The sequence below is a fragment of the Borostomias antarcticus genome (genome assembly GCF_949987555.1).
Source record: "Borostomias antarcticus genome assembly, chromosome: 12".
In the NCBI taxonomy this organism is placed as follows: domain Eukaryota; kingdom Metazoa; phylum Chordata; class Actinopteri; order Stomiiformes; family Stomiidae; genus Borostomias; species Borostomias antarcticus.
The window spans coordinates 13,011,294-13,033,831 of NC_140245.1; the positions used below are offsets into that span (position 1 = coordinate 13,011,294).

The following is a 22,538-nucleotide window of genomic DNA, read 5'->3' on the forward strand; positions in this document are numbered from 1 at the left end:
CTCCCTGTACCTCTGCCACGGAGGGCATGGGCGTGTTATGTATATGCTACAGCTATAATAAATAATCCCGAGGGATTGACGTTTGCATTTGTGGTTATGTTATGTACACTGGATGCTCTAGATTGAGTCATTCAGGTGTCGGGTGGCTTGCGAGAAGAAGTGTTTATCCCATCCCCCAGGGGCAGCCATCGTTCATGGCGCCCGGGGGCCAAGTCCTGGTCAGGGACCGGACGGAGTGAAGAGCATCTGTTCTTGTCAGAAGAACATGCAAAGTCCAAAGAGAAAGGCCCGGAGACCTGCTGTGAGGCGACAGTACAAGGCAGGTATAATGCACGTAAGCGACTTTGGGGTTCAGTGTCTTGCTCAAGGACACTTCCGAGCGAACCGGGGACTTTGCGATCCCCAACAGGCCGCTCTACCTCCCGAGCTAGGCCCTATGTGCCGCCCCGGCAATCACTCCATACCAATCATGTGGGCCTACATGTCGGACGATTTATAGCTAAATCTTTTCTTTAGCACCGCAAATACATAAATACGAGATATTGTTAACGTTACGCCAACTAGCTAGCACGTGTTTTATGTAATGTTAGGTAGCCATGGGCATGTTAGCTTTAGCTAGCTAGCCATCTAACGTTTGACTGACACTGTCAGATAATATCTTCTTAACGCTGTCAAGTGTTGGTGTTTGTTGATAGTTATCTAGCTAGCTAGTGTAACGTTTTAGACAGGTGTTCAATATAAAGTGGCCACCTGTCTGTTGCCATTGATTAAGATCAAGCCTACGAAAAATCAGCATCGTTAATAAGTTATGATTATGATTATGATGACGACGTTTAATTACCCGGCATCCATTTCGTTTGCCGATTATAAAGTTCAAATTCATCCAATTCACTCGTTCAGATAAAACAATTATTTATGCAATGCTGCATTTCAAAAGAATGTAATGGCTTTTATTTGATTCATGAGTAAAAATGACAATTATTACTACCAACCGTGACCCATAATTGCGTTGCTATATGTGTGGTATAAATACAGCTGAGTTGAGCTAACGTACTTGTGGTTACCAGGTCACGAGTACAGCTACTGTTGGGTGAAGTTAAGGCATTGCCTCTCCTCTCCTTCTGCGACAAGCTGCAGGTAGGTTTTGGGAGGGTGGGAATCCTGCAGCGGCGGAAGGATTGCATGCAATGCGCCAAACATTAGTGGGGTGTACAGACGGCCTGGTAGTCCGTTTTTTTGTTTTCAGATGATCATTTATATCTTTACATCTGTGAAAGCATCACTGCTCACAGTGGACTTTCGATTGGTCTGATTACAACTCGTCAGTTGTTGTTTCTTCTGTCAAAGAAACACAAGAACAGAACAATGTAACATTATATATCCTATAGTGTTAGTTAATAAAGTTAGCTGCTAGCTTTCTGTTGCACCTGTGCTTAACTATCAGCTGGTATGAGGTTGCTTAGCAACGATAAACATTGCTATTGGGCACATTGTTATTGTAAACAGGTTTCTGTAATAGCAAAAATCCTAAATGTGGTCCTAAACTGAGATAAGACAGGCTTTCAGACAGCAGGTTTCTGTAATGAGGCCCGCATGTCTGGCAGAACCAGCGTTGAGTGTCCACCAGCACCAGCCGTCTCGCACACGCGTGCCCCGACCTCTCTCCTCCTACTCCAGCCTTAGCAATCCTGAATTATTATGACTGCCCCGTCCCCCACCAACTCAGGATTGTGTATTCTCCAAGTCATACGTTCCATACTTTTCTGAGTGAAATACACTTAAGAAATCATTCTTAGTAAGATGCTGCTCAATTTCAGCCTTTTCCTGGCCTCTTTTCATTAAATAAATAAATAAATAAAAACATTCACGTGGAGCGGTAGGCTACCACACCATCGGCAAGGCTGCGTATTTCATTCAGATGAAATTTAACAGTTAATCAGTTAGAATTGAACCGATAGGGGCAAGACCAAGCCAGAATTACTACTGAAAGGGCACACAAAAAATCTGCAATGATAACATCTTTTGAAAACATCTTTAATACCACATCAAAAAGGTTCTGGTCAGATGAAGAGAGTGCAGTGAGGAGTTTCCTTCAGTGTCTGCCCTATAGCACACGGCTCAAGTGATTGGCTCTGAACATTCAGATTGTAAGAGGCAAATGTAACTCAAGCAACCCAATTGTTTTCCTCCTACTCTTAGGTAACATCTGTTCAGAACCAGTGGAGTGTTATAACCACTAGATTTAGAATGTGTTTAAATGTGAAATATACAAGTAAAATTGTTCTTTAATGTATGTTTTTGTTACAGTTTCTATCAAGACAGTGCTCAAAGCAGATCATGTTCCTGGTGGATCTCCTGTCTCTAGCAGCAGAGTGGGTGGGAGGAGCAGACAGGAGAGAAGACTCTGAAGCTGCTGTCATCAGTGTGCAGTTACAGAACCTCCCCCCTCCATGACTGGGATGATGGTGATGTGGAGTACTAAGGTGATTTCCTGTTGGACCTGTACTCCCATGTGAAGGATTGTGAGATTCAAACAGGCAGGAGTGTCCTTCCAGGTGAAGAGAGTGAAGTGAGAAGCTCCCTTAAGTACCTGCTCTTGATCTGAAAACTCAGGTGAGTGCATCTGATGAACGTATTCAAATTAAGTAAGGCTAGTGATTGAACATAGAGTATCTGAGGTTCTGATGGATGATGTCCCCAATGTTGTTCTGCATTTCAACTGTGAAGCTGGGTTTTTCCAAAGTGTGTGTGGGTCCATCCCTGTGAGATCCAGAGAGGAGGCCCACCAGTTGGTCCCTCTCCTCCAGGTCTAGGGCTTCACCCGTGTGCTGAGAGGAGAGTTACCCAGACAATCCTGCTGGTCTGTGGGGAGAGTCCTGAGCTTCTGTGCCTCCAGAGTGGACCTCACTCTCACACCCAGCAAGATCTCTCTCTCTCTCTCTCTCTCTCTCTCTCTCTCACATATTAGGTTTGTTATTTCTTCTTTGCCGAATGCACTGAAAATGTCACCCATACTTTCTTTATATTCTTTTAAATATATGTTGCGTCATTTCTGTCTTCCTCAGACTGTGTTCCGAGGCTGTGCAGCAGCTGGCTGTAGTTGTGTTTGAAGCTCAGGACGAGGAGTTGACTCAGTCGTTCCTGGAGAAGCTTGTCGGAGACCTGACCTCCTGCTCTCTGGACTGGGAGGTTCTCCTCTACCTCCTGCTCTCTGGACTGGGAGGTTCTCCTCTACCTCCTACCGCAGTCGACCCAGAACAACCCAGTACAGGTGGACCTCAGGAAGAACAAGCTCTCAGAGAAGAACACCTCAGATCTTCTTCCTATCCTGCACAGGCTGGTTATGAAGAGGTAAAGACCGCAATATACTTGCTTTTTAACAACACATACGGGTAGACAAGCGGCTGCGTCGCGAGTGGCGTTCACATACTTGTCTGTATTTTGCGTGAATGAAACCATCTGATATCAGTTGGTCTTAATTGGTTTTGACAATGTGAATAAAATCACTTAGTGCAGCTTTAATGTGGCTAATGCTAGTGAAGTATAGTGTTGTATTACCCATAAAGCTGTAAGGTACCTGGTACCTCTCTCTCTGTCTCCTGTTGTCTACCAGTGTTGACAGGAGACTGCTGCTGAGGTTACTCCACTGCTGCGCTGCCTCTCCTGACCAGCAGGGGGCAGCAGCATTATCAGCAGAGCTGCTCAGGGCTCTGCAGCTCAGGCTGGAGCTCTCCTGCTCCTCCTCTGTGGATCTGTCAGAACAGCAGCAAGGAGAGACTGTATTTGTAAGCTTCTGACTGCTGGGTCATCTCCACTGTCCTGAGAGACAGTCTCCACACCCCCCTCCACACCCAGGTTCACCTTCCAACAGGACAACAACCCTAGGCACACAGCCAAGATAACAAAGGAGTGGCTTCGGGACAGGTCTGTGAAGGTCCTTGAGTGGCCCAGCCAGAGCCCAGACTTGAACCCAGTTGAACATCTATGGAGAGATCTGAAATTGTCTGTGCACCGACGCTCCCCATCCAACCTGATAGAGCTTGAGAGGATCTGCAAAGAAGAATGGGAGAAACTGCCAAGCTTGTAGCATCATACTCAAGAAGACTTGAGGGTGTAATTGCTGCCAAAGGTTCTTCAACAAAGTATTGCAACGTTTTAAAATGAAAGTAATACATTTGCAAAAAATTCAAAAACTTTTCTCACTTTGTCATTATGCGGTAGTGTGTAGAATTTTGAGGGGAAAAAGGCATGTAATCCATGTTGGAATAAGGCTGTAACATAACACAATGTGGAAAAGTGAAGGGATATAAATACTTTCCAGATGCACTGTAACTGGTGTTAGCAGGTCTTGTCACATCAGTTCCAATGCTTCAGCACAATCCAATCTCAATCTGATCTCGAGGTCAACAGGTATAGAGGCATGCTAGAACGCTTATTCTGAGAGGTATTTTCAGCAAAAATACTCATGTTTTGGGGACCCCAAAGACTTATATTAAATTGTTGAAAATAAGCATAATAGGATACCTTTAATCTAAAAAAGCACATTTACGCACATTATATTTTGTTAAAGGATCTGTTATCAAAAGTGTTATCTAAGAAAACGCTAGCTAGTTTGATAAAGTAACCATGACCAAACATCTTAAGCCATTTGATAGGGTCCTGGCTGCGAGAGTGTGGGGGGGGGGCTAAGCTAGCGAGGGGAATGCTAATGCTAATAAATGTACCTTGCTGATATGCTATCTGAAAATAAACATGAGTTACATCATTAGTAACCTGTCTGAGTAGTCCATCATTGGTCCACGTTTCACTATGAACACAACATGGGACAAGCTTTGTTTGTGGGAAATCAGAGGTGTGGTCTTAAGGAAATAAGCAGCCTTATTGGTTATTATTCTCCGTCTGATTGACAGGTCGGAAAGGTCTATTGGCCAGGATCTTCACCAGTGATGTCTGGTGTGATTTGATCTAAATCGTCTCCATCTCAGGGTTCAACTGTTACAGGTCAGGGTTCAACTGTTACAGGTCCAGTTGGGATTCCAGCTTTTCTTAGCTATGTACAGTAAGCATCATATTTCCTGTTTTGACAGTGTAAGATCATTTTGATTGTCATTAAGGTACAGTAGTTAGACCCTTTAACAACAGTGCTTAGAGAGAACACTATTCTATTTCTCACAGATCCACTCATTTTTTATAGAACAATCCTCATTGTTCCAGTCTCCTATTTGGCCACGACCAAGGTACCAGAACTCTGCACAGTCCTGGTCCACTCCTCCTTTGCTATCAGGCTGTCCACTCCACCAGTACCTGCAATGTAGGCAGCACAGAGAATCACTGTCTGGCCCTGCATTATGTACTGTAACAACACACAATCACACTCAGATCAATGATAGTCAGTCTTCAGACGATGTGGTCAGTGGTGTTCCGTCCACCCAGGTCCAGTTCCCCCCTCTCTCTCTGTCACTCAGACTAATCCAGGTCTCTGCTTTAGATGAAAGTGGAATCAGCCCAACGATGAATATCTATTGATGGTGGAAGACAAACATACTTTAATCAGCAAACGAACATACATTTCTTTCTTTTTCTTTCTTTCTTTCTTTCTTTCTTTCTTTCTTTCTTTCTTTCTTTCTTTCTTTCTTTCTTTCTTTCTTTCTTTCTTTCTTTCTTTCTTTCTTCTGTCTGTCTGTCTGTCTGTCTGTCTGTCTGTCTGTCTCTGTCGCTCGCTCTCTTTCTCTCTCACACACACACACACACACACACACACACACACACACACACACACCTGTTCCCGTCTGCTGTTGATGATCACCAGGTCTGCTCCTCTGCTCAGACAGTCCTGTCTGCTCTCATTCCAGGTTTTCCTATCATTGAAGACGTAGTTGTACCAGCTGCCACCAAACTTCCTCCATCCTTCTTCTAACACTTCATACCACATAATGGTGAAACAGAGGACACATGTAAGACTGTTTAAATAAAGTTTTAAATAGTCAACTGCCGCATAACTGAAGAGGAAGCACATAAACATCAAATAAATAAACAACTGAAAATCATTCCTGGCACAGCTCTAGGCTACTTTTCCACTTGAACTTAATTTCCAGGAAGATACATTGTTCTCACTTCTATTTATCTCATTTAGCTCTTCTTTGTCCTTCTTTAGCTGGTCTCTCTCCTCTGTCAGGTTGTTGAGCTTGGCCTGTAGCTGGTCTCTCTCCTCTGTCAGGTTGTTAAAGCTGGCCTGTAGCTGGTCTCTTTCGTCAGTCAGGGCGTTTTGGTCTGTCTGACTATCAGCTGAGAGGAAAGAGAAGTTGTGGTTGATTTGATGCAGAGAGGCTGTGGTTGATCATTCTCAAAACAGTTTGGAGCTTATCTCCTCTTTCACACCGGAAAGTACTTGTAATCATCCATTAATACTGATATTCTCATAGCTCATTTGCATATGAAAAAGCGCTCAATCCGCTCAATCTGATCTTGTGGTCAACGGGACTCTATACCCCTCCGTTGATATACTATAGAGGCATGCTAGAACGCTTATTCTGAGTGGTATTTTCAGCAAAAATACTCAAAGACATGTTTTGGGGACCCCAAATACATTACATTGTTGAAAAATAGCATAATAGAACACCTTTAAATCCTAATTAAGCTTGTGTTTACTATCTCTTGGAGATATACTGTAAGTATTGTAAAATGGCAATAGACTCACAGAAGATGAGACGCAGGGAGATGTTGAGAGTGGCTTGTAGGACACACAGCAGGCCGAGGGTCAAAGGAACCAGTCTGTTGACTTTTCTTCCTGTAGGATGAACACGCGCATGCACGCACACACACACACACACACACACATACACACACACACACACACACCCACACCCACACACACACACACACACAAATGTCAAGCCATGTTTGGGTGCAGGAGCACACATTAAAACCCATTCTAAAGAAAAACAACTTGGACTCCTCAGTAATTTTAGACCAATCGCCCCATCCCATGTTTAAGTAGAATTCTAGAAAAAATTGTATTCAAACAGCTAAATGATTTCCTAGCTGCACATTTTATCCTGGACACTTTAAAGTCAGGTTTTCTCCCTCATCATAGCACAGAGACAGCACTGGTCAAGGTTGTTAACGACCACAGAATCAATGCCGACTCGAAAAAGCTCTCTGTCCTTGTCCTCCTGGACCTGAGTGCAGTGTTTGACACTGTAGACCATGATATCCTTGTTAGAAGACTGGAGAACTGGGTCAGCCTCTCTGGGCCAGTCCATGACTGGTTCATGACTTATTTAACAGCTCAAAGAACACTGAGATGACATGTGGGGTCCCACAAGGATCAGTTCTTGGGCCCTTACTTTTCAGTCTGTCCATGTTACCCCTATGTGACACCCAGTTCTACATTTCTGACACCCCTCAACTATAGCTCAACTGACCATTTGACAGAAGGTTTGCTGACATAGTGGATGTCACAGATCATCCTCCAGTTAAATCAGGACAAAACTGAAATATTGATCATTGGTGAAAAAGATGAAAGAGAGACTATCAGTGTACTTAGGTGAAACTAAGGTGTTGTGTTGGACTCTGTTCTTAGATTTGAGGTCCATATAAAGAATGTGACAAGGACCCCATTTTATCACCTAGGAAACATTGCCATGGTGAAACCTTTCCTTTCCCAGACTGGTACTGAAACTGAGACTAATGCATGCTACTGAAAGACTTGTGCTTCAGTGCTTTTTTTACTAGCAGGTTGGACTATTGCAACGCTCTCCTGTTTGGCCTACCAACAAAAGCGATTAGTCAAATCCAACTGATTCAAAATGCTGCAGCACATGTTCCTATAAAGACCAGAAGGAGGTCTTATTTTATTAGTATAGGCCTATACGTCCTTACATAATCAAGCACCTAAACACATATCAGACACGCTTTTAAATATACACCTATTAGGTCCCTCAGGTCCTCTGGCACTGAGCTTTTAATGGTTCCTAGAGCTAGGAGTAATGCTGTGTTCACACCAGGCGCGGCGAGAAAATTCGCGGCGCCCAGTTCGCGCGAATTGTATTGACTTTCTATGTAAACTCGCCGTGCTGCAGGAAAAATTTGCACCCGGTGTGAACACAGCATAAAAGGCATGGGGAGGCAGCCTTCAGTTCATATGCCCCCAGCCTTTGGAACACCCTGCCAGAGGACCTGAGAATGCCTGAATTTTTATGTTTATTTGCATTTTCCAAATTGAACAAACATATGAAAGACAAAATGAATGAGGACACACCCAAAGACAAAACACACAAAAATAAATAAGAAAAAACCCCCAACATGAATAGCCTACACATTGCATATGTATGAGCCATATTTCATTTTTTGTTATTTGCAATGGTTCCTCTCCACCACTAGATGGCTCTATACTTTGTATTGCGTCGGCTGACGCTGACCTCATTTAACCTGTGGTACAAACAATGCACAGGTGCTGCTAATGGAGTTGGGAAGCAAACAGTTTTCGACTGTGCTCGGTATATGCGTTTTTGTTGTTATTGGAGTACGTTATGGCTGCAAGTTAACTGTATATGGATTTATGGACTTGGTGAGAAGAAAATAAATTAGCCTATGGATTATTGCTAAAGAACGACTCATCGTATCACTGAGCACACGTCAAAACAATTCTCCGGATTAGCAGCCAGTAGTGGCTACAGTATAGGGATTTAGCCTACAGCATATAATGGTCACAACCAGTTTGGTGGGTTAGCTACTATGGCACGGTTATCGGGGGATATTCAGTTCGCAAAAAAAAATAAAAAAATCTATTGAAGTGTTATCACCCTCTGACTCCGAAGTATATAAATGCGAGTAAAACTGCTTGAATTCAGTATTCATATCCTGTTGGTCAACCGTTGTCTGTCCGGAGCTAATTCTAATCTCAGGCCTTGTTTACACGTAGCTAGGGATCTGGGAAAATGCTGATATTTATATGCGTTTGTACCTGTCGTTTACACGTAAACGGAGGTTTTAACCCACTGAAAACTAATGTTTTAAAAACTCTGGCCAAAGTGGAGATTTAGGAAAACTGTTAATTCGTTTGCATGTAAATAGAGGAAGACGAAGATTTACGTCATGTATGCGACAGAAAATGCATTGCGTCAGGTGTGCGACCTTATGCGGGTTCGTGTGCACGATTTTATTTTTTAAAACGGAGAGAGGGAAATATCTGTTTTTGTAAATACCTGTGTATGTGTAAATTAAGTCTCAGTGATCATTCTTGAGGCGGCTGGTTGTCTGATTTGAAGAGCCAACAGCTTCTCCGCCTTCTCCCGTGTTCATAAGACCTGTTACGGAACTTTGCGTTGTCGGACATTCCAGGAATAGCTTTACCTAACAAATCAAGAAATCTGGCGGACCTCCTTGGCATACGTTGAGCCCGTTAAATACGGATTTGGGCTGAGTTCGGCAGGCAAAAAGGCAGTTTAGTGCGATGAGCAGGGAAAGACAAACGCACACCCTCTCACTCGAACACCATATAACGGAAGTCCTCGAGACCGTGGTAGTTTTTAAGCAAGATCTTAAAAATACCTTTTTAACATTTCTTTTACCTATCTTTTAATTAAATAATTTTACTTTTGTATCTTTTATATCTGTTCTCACTGCGTTTATATCTGTTCTCACTGCGTTTATGATTTATGTTTTTATCCTTCTCCTGAATGGTGCTATAGGCTATATATAAAATGACACTGACAAAATGACATTAATTGTATTGACCAGCCTATTAGTACCTGAACCTGGTGTCACTGTGATCAGCTTTCTGTCCCTTCGTTTCTCAGATGCATTCACATAGTCACTCATCTCCACATTGATCTCCATGATGCTGCTACTTCGGTTAGAATAGACCAATCCACCCTCGTCCAGTTTTGCTACTGAGTTATTAGGCTACACTACAAGGATATGCTATTGATGTGTCTGTATGCAGTTTGTCTCTCATTCAATCGGGTCCCTCCTCCCTATTGATGTGAGTTTCACACAGGAAACTTTTATCAATGTGTGTTTTTATCTCCGCTTCAGCGACAACGCAGGGTGAGAGGTCATGTTTTCGGTGGCGTGTGTGGGTGTGTGTCTGCGTTTGTACATGTGTTTGTTAGCAGGATTATGCAAAAACTACTGGACCGATTTTCATGAAACTCAGTGGAAGGGTGCAGCATGGTCCAACAAAAGTTTGGAGCGGATCAGGTGAGCGGACTGGTGGGCTGCACCCTCCACAGCTTTCTGGGCCTCCAGAGGAGCAAAGGATGGCCCAAATAACGCTCCATGGCTGGAACTGTAGTGGTGGTGAGGGGGGGCTGTGGAGGGTACCACTGTACTGGTGGTGAGGGGGGGATATGGAGCGTTCCACTGTAGTGGTGGTGAGGGGGGGCTGTGGAGCGTACCACTGTAGTGGTGGTGAGGGGGGGCTGTGGAGCGTACCACTGTAGTGGTGGTGAGGGGGGGCTGTGGAGCGTACCACTGTAGTGGTGAGGGGGGGCTGTGGAGCGTACCACTGTAGTGGTGGTGAGGGGGGGCTGTGGAGCATTGCTCTGTAGTGGTGGTGAGGGGGGGCTGTGGAGCGTACCACTGTAGTGGTGGTGAGGGGGGGCTGTGGAGCATACCACCATAGCTTGTCCAGCTCAGAATGCCCACGTGCTGCTGGCCACTTGAACAGAGCCTTTGATATCCACAGCTGGTCTACCTCGGGCAAGGTGTGTGTCCACCCAGCTGCAAGACAATTCTCAGTGGGGGGGGGGGGCAGGGGCTCAGTGGGGGATGTAGGGGGCTCAGTGGGATTATTAGTCACGTGCAAAATGTAAGATATAGTGTACAATCACAGTGGCATGTTACTGCTGGCTCCTTGAGGTGCCATTTCAACACACACATTTACACAATGTTTACAAATTACAAAAGTAATACAATTGATACAATATAGGATAGGGTGCCGGTGGGGATGTGTTATGTATGTTATAGATATGGATATAAGAAATGTGTTATGTAAAAGTGTCGTGGAAATTTCTGTTGACAAAAGTAGGCTATTGCTCAGGAGAGAGTGAATGCCAACGTTCTAAGTTTATTACATGCAAGCAGAACAGTATGTTGTTCCCCCAGGCCAGTCTCAGTCCCGGTCCCAGTCCCGCTCAGGGCCTCATTGTTGAGGTTGGGCCCGGCGTCTCCTTCAGCAGCAGGTGTTGCCCGTTACCATCCAACCAGCTGGAGCCAATCACCGCCTGGGCTCGGCGCTACTTCAGGCTGCTGGAGACAGACGTCGGGCTGTTGGGTCAGTCCTGGTCCTCACTAGAGCCTCCTCCAGCACCCTGCTCCCACATGTCTACCTCCTTGTTGTGTGTGTTAACCCGTCTCTCTCCTCTGCTCTCCCAGGCTCCCTCCGGCTCTAGACCCAGTGTCTCCCCAGCTCCACCTACACCCTCCCTCAAACCTCCTAAGCCCCATCTCCACTGCTCCTTCCCACCACCCTCTCATTCCTCCTCGGGACCCCATCTCCCCACGCTCCCCTTCTCAGGACCCTCCCAGACAGATCTCCCCCCACGCCTTAGACCCAGGAACCCACCTCTCGGACCCTCCCTGTCGACTCACCCCTGCCAATAGGGTTCTTCTTCTGCAGCACATACACCACACTGCCCGGTCCATTTACCCTTGCACCACACTTAGCTTTGCACCTAGACACTGCCTCACACACGTAGTCTAGCACACACTCCATTCACATTCCTACCAGGCACACACACACACCCAGTAGTTTTAGTTTACATTAGGTAGGGTTTATGATTTTTATTAAATCGTTGAACTTGGATCCGGTGTCCTGTCTCTGTTTCTGGAGTCTCTGGCACATTTAGCTAGCAGATATCGTTGGGCCACAACACAGTAACCTCATACAATATATACAAACAAGACAATAACATACAAACACCCCCAATAACCCGTCTCGAGAAGGGGATACCCCACCTGGGTATTATTTCTGTCTCCAAGGCCTTTGCAACTGCTTTAGCATCCACTTTAACTTTCGGGAAAACCTCGACCCACTTTGAAAACATGTCAACAATCACCAAACAATATTTCTTTCTTTCACTAGGTGTTAGTTCAATGAAATCCATTTGCAAATGTTGAAACGGTCTCGTCACTAGGGGGTGACCGGCCAATTTGCTTTGCACCCCTCTGCCTACATTGTTAGTGGCGCAGATGATACGTTGTTGATAAAAACCTTTAATATACCAGTGTGGTGTGAGTGCATCTATCATCCCCCCTTCTGATACATGGTCTCGCCCATGTGTCAACTTAGCATAGAATGGAAACCATGAGGATGGTAGACATGGGTGGTTGTTAGGCCCCCACCATACTCCCTCTCTTTTGTCTCTTCTTGCTCCTCTGCCAAAGTTTGAGTTCGCTGTCAGGTACCCACCTCTGGATTTCCTGCAATTAAGCTGTTAAGGACCAGGGAGGGGAGGGATCACACAGATCATGCAGGCAACGCTCACTCTTTGTTCTGGGAACACTTGCTGCCACCTTGGCAGCTGCATCCGCCCTCTCGTTGCCTTGACTCACAGAGTCAGGGTTGCCAGTGTGAGCTCACAGAGTCAGAGTTACCAGTGTGAGCCTCAGAGTCAGGGTTGTCAGTGTGAGCCTCACAGAGTCAGAGTTGTCAGTGTGAGTTCACAGAGTCAGGGTTGTCAGTGTGAGCCTCACATTTGCAGACAGCGACCTGTCGTGGGAGCAGGAGAGCATCTAGCAGGTCAGAAACCAGTCGATTGTGTGCAATAAACTTTCCTGTAGATGTGAAAAAAACAAACTTTATTTCCAGATCGTAGCGGAATGGTGACAAACACCCCATGCATAGCAACTATCAGTATAGATCACCACAGACATCCTTCAGCCATCTTACAGGCCTCGGTAGGAGCCAGAGCTCTGCAGCTTGTGCCGAGTCGTTTGATGGGAGATTACCTGAGCCGGCTGTTTCATGCTCATCCTCTGACCCGAGGGGGCGGAGTCTCGCCACCACGCCACTATCCACTTCCACTCCATGGAACCGACAGCTCAGCCCGTGAGTGGGCTAGAGACACATGGGCCGTGTCCGAAATGCATACTACCTGCTATATAGTAGGCGAGATGCAGCATGCTTCATCAAAACTGTGATTATTGTATTTCGCCTACTATATAGTAGGTACTATATAGCAGGCGAAATCAGCGAAAAAATGGGCGAAAATGTAGCATAGTCCAGAGCATACTGTTCCGGAAGTCGAGACGTGATACGTCACTGGGCAGTGATAAAAAATAAAATAAAAAGATGGTGGATCTACAAGTCACCGGGACCGCAGCGGGAACTTTCAAATGTAAGTATTGACTTAATTTGTCGATGAAAAAATATTTTTTTCTGACAGATATCTTAGTTATAACGACACAGAGCTACAAATGCAGTTTTGTGTATATAGGTGGGGTAGAAATTACATTTCGAAAAAGAACGTCATGATAGCTAGCTGCTTGCATTGATCTCTGGTGGACGTTACGTTAGCTAGCTAGCCCAGCTAACGTTAATAGGCTACTAACGTTACAGGTGTTCAGACGGCTCTTGCTCAAAACGTATTAATGTCATAGCTTAAATGTTATTATAGCTAGAATCAAGACAGAGTAACATTTCCATGTACTATGACCATGATTGCTTAAGAAATGTATAAGAAATGTCGAAATTGTGATGAGTTGTTAAATGGCTAACCTTAGCCACCGAGCCTAACGTTACTTGAAGTTGTTTAAACAATTGTCTGTTCATTCCGTGATTTAAACGAGTTCAACTGTTCATATATCATATATTAGTATTCATTGTCCCATAATACTTCTGGATGTATTACAGGGACCAACGACCACACCAGGGACATGATCCTCTGGAGGACGGCCAACTCCTCCCTGTTTACGGTGTAACCGCATGGGTGGCCCCCATCGCCTCTTCCAAGACCCCGTACCACTTCCACGAAGCGGCTGTGGCCTCCCCTCCCTCTGTGCTGACCCCAGTTCTGGGGCTCTTTAGGTCCTATGAGGTTAGATAACAGTTGTCTAGTGTCATACAAACTGTGAGTCCCTATCAATATCTTTGCTATCATGTAGCCTGTAGATCAAAATCACCTTGTACATGGCTACAAGGTTCTCTGTGTGCTTTATCCAGGCTGCCTCCGTCTTCCCCTGCAGCCCAGCTTCTAAGATGTAGGTCCTACATGAATCAATATCCAAAGTAAACAGACCGCTGGATTGCTTCTGAACAACAATGCATACGTTAGTTAACTTACTCCAAGCCTTTCAGCGTGGTGTTTCTCCTCCCCGTAAACAGGGAAGAGTTGGCCGTCCTCCAGAGGGAGGACCGGCTGATGTTGAATGGGGGAGAGAGAAGGCAGAGATGAAGGCTGAGTGGAGGGAGGAAAGGGGGTTGTTTAAGGAGAGGGAGGACCGGCTGATGTTGCTTCTAGAAGCCTCAGTCAAAAAAAACTATTTTACCTTGTTCCATTATTGTTTTTATTTTTTATTAAATGTATTTTCTTGAATTAAATTGGTGTTTGTGTGTCATTCCTTGTAATGTATTCCCAGTCAAAGAACAAATGTCACTATACCTAAAACCAGTCATTAGAGTTAAAGAACATTCCTAATGGACATTGTAGTTTGCAATTAGGCATAAAAGACGGAACACACATGTTGGTTCACAATGCTTCATTGGAATTATTCAGAGACGGTTATGAAAGCATCGCTGTTTAATGTGTCTGACTAACGACTACTTGATAAGGGAGTTACATGTCCAAAGCGCTCTGCGTGTTGTGTTAAGACCTTCCAAGTTACTGTACATGACATGTAGACATATCAAGACAATGTGTCTGATGTGTAGATATTACACTTTGTTGAAATGTTAATACATCAAGAAGTAACCTTTACATGTATAATGGAAGAAAAACAACCATAAACATTTCTTGGATATTTTTATTACACAATGGTCTTCAAATATACTTTTGACTTGTTTATATTTGGTCAGATCATTAGCTTTCCTTGCAAAAGGTACTGACAGGAGATGCGATGAGAACGCTGATCTGTTGTCTCCCCCCAAAAAACTTAAAGAACTGATTACTATGTACAGTGTTACACATTCATTTAAATACAAATACATTTAAACAAATGCCTAAAGGCTGCCTATAACCAACTGATCAGTGTTTAAAGCCTCAAGGCTGTCTATAAGGAACAAGGCAAAGCACACTCATGAACTGATAGACTGACTACTTATGGCAGGATGGGGGTAGTCATGTTCACCAAGAGCTGGGATCCAGGCAACTTGTTCTGGTGCTGCTGCTGTGAGACACTTTCTGAGGCCATCTCCAGGGTTGGGATGATCTGCAGCAGCAGGACCATGGCCACCATTAAGATCTTCAACCTTTAAATGGTTAAATGCAATTAGGCCCACTGTAAGTCGCTTAGCAGACACACAAAAGTGTCTGCTAAATAAATGACTAAGGTAATGTTGGACAAAAGTGTCTGCTAAATGACTGATGTAATGTTACCTCCAAAGACCAGCACCTGTGTGTGAATGACAAGACCATTGTAAAGGGTGAGTACTGAGAAAAGCTCTAAATGCAATGAATTATTATTATTATTGTTATTGCTATTATTAGCACCTCCATGGTCTTGCCCCATCCTCCTGACCATCACCAAGGTTCCTCTGTGTCGATTTTGACAATCTGAAGTCCCTCCTTGTGTTCGCGCCGTCAAAATGGGTCCTCAGACGTGGAGGTTGACTTGGGTGTAAGGACCTCTGTCTTCCATGCGAGCCTACAGCCGAAATATTTTTAGGGCAAACTTGAACTCATTTGTGCTTATGGCATATACTTGTGTTTACAATATGATAATAGATAGATGTCATTATCTGTAGAGCTAAAATGCAACATTACAAAGCAGGCGTGTAGTGATGAGTAAACCCAGGTAAACTCAGTTTACCCACCTCTTTAAAATGAGTTGAGTTTTATTGTTTTGCTTACCTGCCTCCTCTCAGAATCTATTTAATATAACATCCCTGGTACAAATGTAACAGTATAGCTAGCCCCAAGCCAGCACATGCGGGGCTATCAACTAACCTAGCTAACTAGCGTAGCTAGCAAGCTAACGTTCAATATTTACCTCAACTATGGTTCTATTTCGGACTGTCATAGGAAACGAATGACTTCCGGTCTCTTCAGAACCGCACACCGGCACCAGACTGGTGCTCCACGGCTGCAGCCAGCTGAAGAGGACATGATTCAAACGGCAGATACAAGAGTGTTGGTTACGTGCAAATTGGGAAAGGTATACGTTGTTCATATGGCTACTAGTTTACCACCACAGCTATTGCTTATATTTTGCTGACATAGTTGGCCAGCTAAATATTTTAAACTTCTATCACCTCAGAAAACGCTAGCTTGGTTAGCTAACGTTTGCCTATGTGACGCCGGCGTAGACTATTACACTATGGATAGGAACGATGACTATGTTTTTAGGCTAATACTCTTCACAAAAACATATAATACTCTTCTCAAATTGTAGTCTAGATCGTATGATAAGAAATGACTGTCACTTATAAAAAATGCGATGAGCTGACTGAAGACTTCCACTAGTATAGTTAGGGAATTTTAGCTAATTGTATTGACCATCTGCACAACAAAAAAGAAGCTTACCAATAGCTTTCTTCACCCATCCCCCATCCCCCAAAAAACATAGTTAGACATCCCACAAGCTAATATTGGCAAAAGTTTATTTTCCAATTTTTTCGCCCAGGCCCTCTGAGCATCCCAACTTTGATTGGCTCCCAAGAATTTTCCACAAGGATTTGGGTTTGCACTAATTGATATGTGTTAGTAGACACCTAGATGAACACATTGGTGAAGAAAGCTATTGGTAAGCATTTTTTTTTTTTTACAGATGGTCAATACAATTAGCTAAAATTCCCTAACTAGACTGAATCTGGGCAAGAGTGAGGACAGATTGACACTGGCGATGTTCCGAGCTTGTCCACTAGGTGTCATCACAGTTAAACCTTTGACGCTATCAGCCCAACTTTCAAGCACCCGTGTGCAGGTAATAAAGAAACACTCATCTATCTTTCTTACAGGATGACAACCAAGATGGCTTTGTTAAAGTGAAGAAAAGAGACTTGGAGAGGCTGACCACAGAGGTCATGCAGCTCCGAGAGTTCTTACCGAAGGTAGTGAATGGGGACCTGGTAGAAATGCTACACAAAGCCCGTACTGCAGAGACATGTAAGACAACCAATCACATGACAGAAAACACCACAAATAAAAATAAAATACTACTTCTTTATTAAAAAACAAACAAAACGCCTTAAATCACCTCCAGGAAGCGTAGGATTCAAATGAGATGGTGTGGGGGAATGTGTGTGTGCTGTGCACAGTGAGGGATCATCTCGGGCAGGAGCAGGAGCAGCTGAGGCAGGAGTGCCTGCACCTCCGCTCGCGACTGGATGCCGCCCAGAGCGAGTGTCAGAAAGAGAGGGAGGTGAGAGAGGAGGGGGGGGTCCTATCCCCACAGAGCAGAGGTAATGATAGAAGAGCTAGTGTCGGAGGTAGGTTTGTGTGCGTGTGTCAATAGGTATAGGTACTGCATTTGTAATGCGCTCCTCATCCAGTTGTTACACTGGCCCGGAGCACCATTCACACACCAATGGCAGCAGCTGCCATGCAAGGCGCTTGCCTGCTCATTGGGGGCAATTTTGGGGTTCAGTGTCTTGCCCAAGGACACTTCGACAGGTAGTCAGGAGGAGCCGGGATTCGAACCGCCGACCCTACGATCACTGAACGACCCGCTCTACCGGGGGGCCCGTCTGTGTGTGGGTGGGGGCCCGTGTGTGTGTGTGTGTGTGTGTGGGGGCCCGTGTGTGTGTGTGTGTGGGTGGGGGCCCGTCTGTGTGTGTGTGTGTGTGTGTGGGGGGGCCCGTCTGTGTGTGTGTGTGTGCGTGTGTGTGTGGGGGGGCCCGTCTGTGTGTGTGTGTGTGTGTGCGCGTGTGTGTGCGTGCGCAGGAGAAGCTGGTCCTGAGAGAGCAGGTCTGGGAGAGCAGGGAGCAGCTCCAGCAGCAGGCAGAGTTCTGTACGGGCCTGGGCGCGGCCTCCTGCACCCTGCTGTGGAGCGCCTCCAGGAGAGAGGAGGCTGTCAAAGACGTCCTGGCCGACGTGAGTAGAGAGAGGGACGGCCCCCCAGTACTCTAACTGTCTGCCTTCTCATCCACGCACTCCCTTTATGTTCAGTATTCTCTTCATTTCCCAGCTGCCCCGGGGCCACACTTGATCCCCGCTTCATTGCCAAGCTTATGAATCAATCAATCAATCAATCAAAGCTTTATTTGTATAGCGCATTTCATACCCAGAGGCAACACAATGCACTTTACAGAGAACAAGGGAGGTGGGCATACGACCCACTCTCTACATATTCCATGAAGCGTGTGTGTCTTGTGTGTGTCTTGTGTGCATCGCAGGGGAAGCTGCCATCCTTCCTCAGCCTCGCAGGTCAGACTCTAGAGAGCTTTGTGAAGTCTCTGGATGGGGAGGCCAAGTGCGGACAGCAGGACTACGACTCCCATGACCACCAGTTTGTCCTGGCCCTGGCTGGAGTTGTCACCAGTGAGTGTCCAGACGTGCAACCGAATGCTACTTCAAACCATAGCTGTGTTTGGAATCGCTCCCTCGTTCCCTCACTCCCTATTCCCTATATAGGGTTCACCATGTAGTGAACTACCTAGGGAACGGAGAAAATGTAGGGTACATGCACTGTTCCCTGCAAATTAAGGTAAATTGTGGGTAATAAATAGTGAACTATATAGGGAACGAAAATTCTGTGGAGAATTCGGACACTACAAACAAAATGGCTGACGCCCTATATAGTGCACTAAATAGTGAATAGGGAGCGATTCCGAACACATGATTGTGTACAAACTATCCCTCCCCGTGCACTGTTAGCCTTAATTATTGTTTAATAAGCGGTTACCCTGTTCATACTAATGACCTGTACTGTAGATGTCACGCCCATTTACCATTGCTTATTTCTGGTCCACTCAGATGTGGCGGCTGTGACGTGTGGGCGGGACTTCCTGTCCAACTCTGCTCACGTCCTATTGGATACGCTGATGCAGCTTCTGGAGCTCTTGAAGCCAGGCGTCTTCCCCAAACTCAAAGTGTGAGAGTTGCACATCCTATCATCAAGAGTTTTTACAGAGTTATTATTTAATCAGAGCTAGCATTGTAGTTTCTCTCCGGTCAGATCAGAATCAGAATTCGCTTTATCGCCATATAGTTTTTCAACATACTAGGAATTTGCCTCGGACAATGGTGCAGGACATTGGACAGGGACAGACAACATTGGACAAGGTGCAGGGACAGGACAGTGCAAAAGAGCAGTACAAAATACAAATGCAAAATAAGATAAAAAACGGTACACAAAATGTAGTGTGGTCAGTGTATATAATTGATGGATTTGATTGATTGATTTTTATTTATTTTTAAGACGGACAAGGTACAGTAGACATTTACCCTATAGAATAGGGAGAGATGCACTGTACAAGGTTATAGCTAAACAGCTAATTTCCACCCGCAGTCCCTGGGCAAATAAATATACAGTCTTAAAATAGTGGGGCAAATAGTACACAGTAGGAGAGTTAAATACATAGAAGGAATACAAAAAAGTTATGTAGCAAAGATTTCACACAGTACAGTAGGCAGAGTGTTATGTGTATTTGTGTGTGTGTATACAGTGTGCTGATGTGTATTTGAGTGTGTGTATACAGAATGTTATGTGTATTTGAGTGTGTGTGTATACAGTGTGCTGATGTATATTTGAGTGTGTGTATACAGTGTGCTGATGTGTATTTGAGTGTGTGTATACAGAGTGTTATGTGTATTTGAGTGTGTGTATACAGTGTGCTGATGTGTATTTGAGTGTGTGTATACAGAGTGTGATGTGTATTTGAGTGTGTGTATACAGAGTGTGATGTGTATTTGAGTGTGTGTATACAGTGTGCTGATGTGTATTTGAGTGTGTGTATACAGAGTGTTATGTGTATTTGAGTGTGTGTATACAGTGTGCTGATTCTCCTGGCGTGGCAGGTTGATGCTGATGGCTCTGTACAACGTCAGCATCAGCGTGAAGGGGCTGAAATACATCAGCGGGAGCCCAGCACTGCTGCCTCTCATCTGGACCCTTCTAGAAGGTGAGAGGACCAGATTGGTCCAGAGCAGCCCGGGGAAGAACGATGAGCTTCATGTTTATTTATTGTGCGTGTGCACTACTTACATACGCACTACTCGTAAACTGTTTACAGCAGTATTAAAGGAGAAGGCTCTTTTCGACAACCTGGACCTTATTTACGGCATATTATAAGACGTTTGACTCACCGAGATCACTTTGTAATTCGGAGGCATGTAGAAGAAATTTAAAATCCAGCGCGAGTCAAGTATATCCATGTAATGGCGGCGGACGGGGCACCGAGAATGCAGCTTCTAAAAAATTTATTTTCGGCCTCGAAACGGTTGTACACTCCGTTTGTTGGTGCCTGGAATATTGTGTGCAATATGGCTTAATATTTATCAGATTTTGAGGTTATAGAAGATGACTTAGAATATGATGGAAGCCGATCGTAGCGTAGAGAATGTGAGGCGCGAGTGCAGCCTACAGACGGACAATAGCCAGTCTGCGCGCTGTGCGCATGCGTGCTGGAGCAAGTGGGGAAGCTTTATTCCGTTTCTAAAGACGTTTCCAAAGATCATATTACAGAGGCATGTGAAAACCACAACAAGCCCTCGCTCTATGGAAGCACAACTAGCGATTCATAAAAACAGATTGATGAAAACAACCGTTTCGCGGTTTTTAAATTTTTAGAAGCTTCATTCTCGGTGCCCCGTCCGCCGCCATTACATGGATATACTTGGCTCGCGCTGGATTTTAAATTTCTTCTACAGGCCTCCGAATTACACCAAAGTTATCTCGGTGAGTCAAACGTCGTATAATATGCCGTAAATAAGGTCCAGGTTGTCGAAAAAGAGCATTCTCCTTTAACTCCCTCTGTACATGTGTACACTTTGTTTATGTGTGCAATGCCAAGCACAGCTGCCGCATTGCCTCAGATCTCTACACTCTGACGTCGGGCTCATGTGTGGTCAGAAGATTAAGAACATCACTCTCTCTCTCTCTCTCTCCCTCTCTCTCCCTTCCTTTCTCTCTCTCTCTCCCTTCCTTTCTCTCTCTCTCTGAGACGGGGACCCAGAAGTATGTCTCCACGCCCTGCGCCTGCTCCAGTCCCTGCTGCAGGAGGAGGAGGAGGCCTCGGCTCTGCTCGGCCCCGGGCCCCTGGACCCTCTCCCCCTGGCCCGCATCCGCCGGCTGACCTCCAGCCGCCATCCTGCCCTCAGGCAGACGGCCCAGGAGACGCTGGACGACCTCAGCTCCTTCCACGACGCCGGCGCCCCGGAGACCAGCACCTCCGAGTCCCGCCAGGCGCAAACACACCCGTGTACGTCCCTCTCTCGCTAAGACGTGTTGAGAGGATAGCTCCCTCTGATGAGCTTTTCCCATGATGCACTGGGCTGGCCATGTGTACTCTCCAGAGTGTTGTTGTTCTACAACACCAGATGCACTTGGACTAGTACTAAAGGAACAGTTCCATACTGTTTTTTTTTTGTTTTTTTTCCTGTTTTGTTGTTTTGTTTGTCATGATCCTATGTCATAGGGCCCTTTGCCTCCATCTTGGAAAATGGGGTTAATTTCCCTATGTAACTGTAATAATGGCCAGTTTATTTATTGTCATAGGTAATAATGGCCATATGCCCTTAGTTCTATGGAGGCATTCTGTTTATAATGTAAATTCCCATTCTCTGGGGATTTGTGACTCTTCTGTCAGCTGCCAAGGACTGAACTGATGTTCATGTTACACATTTGACACTGTTAAAAAATGTTCTCAACTATTAAAACATATATTTAACAACAACGTTTAAAGTGAAATGATTTCACATGAGCAGAACATTTGATTCCCTTCCCACCAATCTCCCAAATCATGTGATCACATTCACCCGGGTAAACAGAGATGGCGCAGACTAGTGTTTGGGTGCAGACTGAGTATCAGGTCTGCATGGGCGAGCAGCTGTAGACTGAATGTCAGGTCTTTGGGTGATCTACTGTAAGTGGATAAGTCAGATTGTCTGAGGAGATGAGACGTAAGCTATCCTCGCACGTGCTTTCTAGGCGGCACGGAACTTGTGATAACGAGCAAAGAGAAGTCTGGTAGGATTAAGCTGCTAGTTTACACTCCCAGGCGAGAGGATTGACCGGAGGTGACCAGGGTCACCTCTGTTTGTATTGTATTTTGAAATGGCCTTTCAGGTTCTACAGTCCTCTTATTAAGATGGGCTTACCATCTCCCATCTTAAAGGAGTAGTAAAGGGAAAATGCATGTTTAGCCCTGTTTTAAGGTTACTTATGATCATATACAATGGTTCAGATCAAAATGTTGACAAAGCTAGTATTTTTGA

General features: G+C 45.0%; 1 protein-coding gene across 1 annotated transcript; it reads left to right on the top strand.

The window, feature by feature from the left end:
- Positions 1-2,337: 2,337 nt before the first annotated feature.
- On the top strand, positions 2,338-21,924 carry LOC311315727 (heat shock factor 2-binding protein-like; the record flags this gene model as incomplete). The annotated part of the gene is made up of 12 exons (XM_084446431.1): positions 2,338-2,372; positions 3,066-3,153; positions 3,248-3,351; positions 3,614-3,785; positions 17,120-17,267; positions 17,420-17,523; positions 18,045-18,194; positions 18,497-18,641; positions 19,077-19,194; positions 20,121-20,224; positions 21,266-21,523; positions 21,911-21,924. 12 exons carry the CDS (start codon positions 2,338-2,340, stop codon positions 21,922-21,924), a joined length of 1,440 nt encoding a protein of 479 aa, XP_084302557.1.
- Positions 21,925-22,538: the final 614 nt, after the last annotated feature.